Consider the following 4723-nt stretch of genomic DNA (forward strand, 5'->3'; position numbering starts at 1 on the left):
AAATCCTACAATGTGATTTTCTGGATTTTTTTTCTCATTTTGTCTGTCATAGTTGAAGTGTACTACCTATGATGAAAATTACAGGCCTCTCTCATCTTTTTAAGTGGGAGAACTTGCACAATTGGTGGCTGACTAAATACTTTTTTGCCCCACTGTATGTATTCCCCCACTTTGCTATGAAGCCCCTAAATAAGATCTGGTGCAACCAATTACCTTCAGAAGTCACATATTTAGTTAAATAAAGTCCACCTGTGTGCAATCTAAGTGTCACATGATCTCAGTATATATACACCTGTTCTGAAAGGCCCCAGAGTCTGCAGCACCACTAAGCAAGGTGCACCACCAAGCAAGCGGCACCATGAAGACCAAAGAGCTCTCCAAACAGGTCAGGGACAAAGTTGTGGGGAAGTACAGATCAGGGTTGGGTTATAAAAAATATCAGAAAGTTTGAACATCCCACGGAGCACCATTAAATCCATTATTAAAAAATAGAAAGAATATGGCACCACAACAAACCTGCCACCCACCAAAACCCACAGACCAGGCAAGGAGGGCATTAATCAGAGAGGCAACAAAGAGACCAAAGACAACCCTGAAGGAACTGCAAAGCTCCACAGCGGAGATTGGAGTATCTGTCCATAGGACCACTTTAAGCCGTACACTCCACGGAGCTGGGCTTTACGGAAGAGTGGCCAGAAAAAAGCCATTGCTTAAAGAAAAAAATAAGCAAACACATTTGGTGTTCGCCAAAAGGCATGTGGGAGACTCCCCAAATATGGAAGAAGGTACTCTGGTCAGATGAGACTAAAATGTAGCTTTTTGGCCATCAAGGAAAACGCTATGTCTGGCACAAACCTAACAYCTCTCATCACCCCGAGAACACCATCCCAACAGTGAAGCATGGTGGTGGCAGCATCATGCTGTGGGGATATTTTTCATTGGCAGGGATTGGGAAACTGGTCAGAATTTAAGGAATGATGGATGGCGCTAAATACAGGAAAATTGTCTAGTCAAAGCCCAAACCTCAATCCAATTGAGAATCTGTGGTATGACTTAAAGATTGCTGTACACCAGCAGGAACCCATCCAACTTGAAGGAGCTGTAGCAGTTTTGCCTTGAAGAATGAGCAAAAATCCCAGTGAGACTTGCAGCTGTAATTGCTGCAAAAGGTGGCTCTACAAAGTATTGACTTTGGGGGGGGGTGTTATTAGTGTATGCGACGGTGACTCAAGTTTTGGGTGGCTTTTTGTTTTGTGGTTATTTCTTGTTTGTTTCACAGATAGAATATTGTTGCCATCTCAAAGTGGAGGCATGTTTGTGTAAATCAAATGATACAACCCCCCAAAATCTATTTAATTCGCAGTTGTAAGGCAAAAAATAGGAAAATGCCAAGGGGTGAATACTTTCGGCAAGGCACTGTAGTAGTTACAGTACCTGAAGACTGTAGTTCACTATGTGAAAGAACATTTTGATGTTTTGTGCTTTTTTAAATACCAATTGACTGGGTCGTGCAGTGACTGATTCATTGTTTGCCTGGGAGGAACTCACTATCAGTATCTGCAATTTGGGCAGTTCGGACCTTCGGAGCAATTACATTGTTTTTCAGACGGAAGGGATCTCTCAGGTTTAGGTTCAGCTTGGGAGGAAGAGCCTCGTGAGTTTGGTCTGCAGCTGCATCGAACCAAACGTTAATGATGAATTCATTATGAATAAGCTTAAATCATGGCAAATATAATGTCTGTGTAAGCTGTATATAAGAGGTCTAACGTTGGGACTGTTCCCGAGCAGGGAGCTACTTCAAGAACCGGTAATGTTTAGTTTGATGTGACCGTATCAGCTTGGCTGTTTATTAAAGAATGATTCATTTGTAATTGAATCCAGGTAGTCTGCCTGTGGTTATTTTCCATGACACTTAATCAAACTACTTTTGGTGCAAGAATAGATCACTTTGGGTCATTATGGTTAAACAGAATGTGTTATTTAGCCTATTAATACAAGAAACTAATGTTCCATGAGGAGAGATTATGCAGGTCTGTGCTGAAAAATAAAAACCATTTATTTGCTAATCTACGTGACATTACACTACGTAGATTTGAATTTAGTTCGACTCACAAAGCTACTGCAAAAATGTAGTTAATCTAGGCTAGTAGAGATACATGTAGTTTAGGTTTTCTTCCCAACATGTATTAACTTATACCAATACCTATTTCGTGGAGTAAGGAATCTATCTAGCCACAACTGTAGTAAATATCAAACGGTGGTGTTTCAAGCTGGAAACCCTGTCGCTATTGGCAAGTGAAACTTAAGAAATACGCAGTGGGGTCCATACCTGAGCCTGCAGCATGGCAGTTGTTTCTCAGTTTCCTGCGGCCTCCTCGTCCTCCTCCTGCTGCTCCTGGCAGGGTTGCTCTGTCCTCCTCCATAGTGACGGGATAGGCGAGAGGTCTCAGGTTCAGTCTGATCGAGTTTCTGGAGAGTCTTCCGTACACACAAATCACTGCGCACTACAATCACGCGCACATTTATGGTCACTGCATCGCACGCACGCACGCAACGCACGGCACGCACGCACGCCACACACTACACTTACCACATCATCACACACACACACCCACACAGCAGGCACACACAACACAAAGATCAAGTAGGTTAACCACCAGTTACATAAGACTTGTGGATGGAGATCAATGATATGAAGTTTGTTTTTTAATTCAGCGAGATTGGCATTAGCTACAAGTGTCTCCAATAATGAAGYGTCACCAAAGGACATTTGCTTCCAAAGCATATTACAATACCTCCAACTTCRATTTCAACTATTAGAGCATGTAATGGCTTGGTGACGTATAAGGAGTCTCTGCTCACCTGTGTGTCCTGTAACGCACTCTCCAGGCCTGCTGAATCCTTGGCCAGCTTGATTCCCTTCTTCTCAGCGTCCTCCAACAGGGCGGAGACAGTGTCCAGTTCCGTCTACAGACAAAGGTCTATAAATATCTCTTCATATTCACATTAAAACATATTCACTCCCATTTTGAGAAACCAATTGACTTCAACACATAGTGATGACGACAGACAGACAGCGTGGTCCGTTGACTTGCCCTCTAACCTGTAGTTTGTGTGTGCGGTCGGCCAGTTCTACTTTAGCCCTCTCTCCCTCGGTGGCTCGGGCCATGAACTCCTGCAGCTGAGCCTCCATCTTCTTCCTCTTGTGTTCTGAYTCTGTCTTGGCCTGCTGAAGCCCCTTCACCTCGCTCACCAGCTCCTTGTTGTCACTCTCCATGGTACACTTGTTCTTCTCCAGGTTGGACTTGAACTGCAGCGGAAAGAAGGGTGAGAGGGGTTGTGGTATACATTGGGAAGATGAGAGAATTTTACAGAGGGTATGTTGGATAGGCCTGTCCTCTTGGCCTGCTTAGCAAAGAAGTGATAGTGTAGTGTTACTACTGTATGAGATGACGTTATGTTGACAGGTCTATTTTCTCAGGTGGCGACCAATGATTTATATACACATTAGATGACTGACTGTGTTGAAGCCACCGTGCCTCCATCTTGGGAGTGTAAAAAAACATTTTAGAAGCTATAGAAATGCATTTATTAATGTCTACATTCGTTTTTGCCACATGTATTCTATTAGAAACACCTTAATGCATACAATTACATTATATTGTGAGCTAAACATACCTTTTTTTAAATAAAAATAAAATATAAAAACACAGTTGACTTTTTAGAGATTACTAATGTTACTGTCCCCATGACAACACATACTTAAATACATGTCAATTTGTCCTTGTCCCATTTAATTTAAACACTGTAGAATTCCATTCATTCCTATGGAGGACTGCTCCTACTGGGGAGTCCCAATATGRCCGACCAGTGGCTTCAAAGCCTCTCAATGGCCAATACATAGCATCAGCAATCCAGGGTTTATATACATCGTTGGAGGAGATCTACCCTCTTGACCTGCTAAACATGTGTAGTGCTACTACTGTATAACGACATTATGGTTGGCAGGTGTCATGTCTAATGGTGGACCTAGCCTCTAGGCCTGCTAAACATGTAATGAGCCATGTTACTAGATGATTGACAGGTGTATTGTCTCTGATTATAGACCCACCCTCTTGGCCTGCTCCAAATTCTCAGACAGCTCCTCCAGGGCRGTGGAGTGTCTCTGTCTCATCTCCTGGACCTGAGACTCGTGGTTCTTGGTCTCCTCGTCGATGGCCTTCTTCAGCTCAGCCACCTCCTGCTCTCGCTTGGTCCTGAGAGGCGAGGAGAGAGGGGTTAGGAAGGAAGGTAGACCCCATAAAAGACACCTCACTGAGGTGCTGTGTCTCTCCATAGCCCTCATGCAGATACACACGCAGGTACTTTGCCAAACTATGACAGTGCCACTTTTTCAGKGCGACCCTACACCGGTTCTTTATCCATTTCTAAAAGCACCGAAAATAAACATATTGGGACTACAGTAAACAYATAAGCGTATCAGCGCAGCAGAGAGCAGTACATCTGACAAGCAGTGTCCCAGTACCTGAGCTCCTGCTGGGCAGCGGTGGTATCCAGAGTGTCCTCCAGCTCAGTCTTCAGAGCCTCCAGCTCCTCACTGAGGTCCCTCTTGACTTTCTCTGCCTTGTTCCTGGACACCTTCTCTGACTCCAGGTCCTCCTGCAGCTCTGACAGCTGGGCCTGCAGCTCCCGCACAGCTTTCAGAGCGTTGTTCTTCTGGGCC

General features: G+C 44.2%; 1 protein-coding gene across 1 annotated transcript in view; it reads right to left on the reverse strand.

Moving 5' to 3' along the window:
• LOC111982307 (myosin-10-like) overlaps positions 1 to 4723 on the reverse strand; it is a 108726-nt gene that overhangs the window by 19511 nt on the left and 84492 nt on the right. The window contains 5 exon segments of the mRNA XM_070433794.1: positions 2330 to 2407; positions 2803 to 2967; positions 3104 to 3310; positions 4112 to 4256; positions 4526 to 4723. The exon segment at positions 4526 to 4723 is cut by the window's right edge and continues 8 nt beyond it. Of these exon segments, the coding sequence (XP_070289895.1) occupies positions 2330 to 2407; positions 2803 to 2967; positions 3104 to 3310; positions 4112 to 4256; positions 4526 to 4723 (793 nt within the window).

Source organism: Salvelinus sp. IW2-2015, linkage group LG21 (assembly GCF_002910315.2).
Source record: "Salvelinus sp. IW2-2015 linkage group LG21, ASM291031v2, whole genome shotgun sequence".
NCBI classification, from domain to species: domain Eukaryota; kingdom Metazoa; phylum Chordata; class Actinopteri; order Salmoniformes; family Salmonidae; genus Salvelinus; species Salvelinus sp. IW2-2015.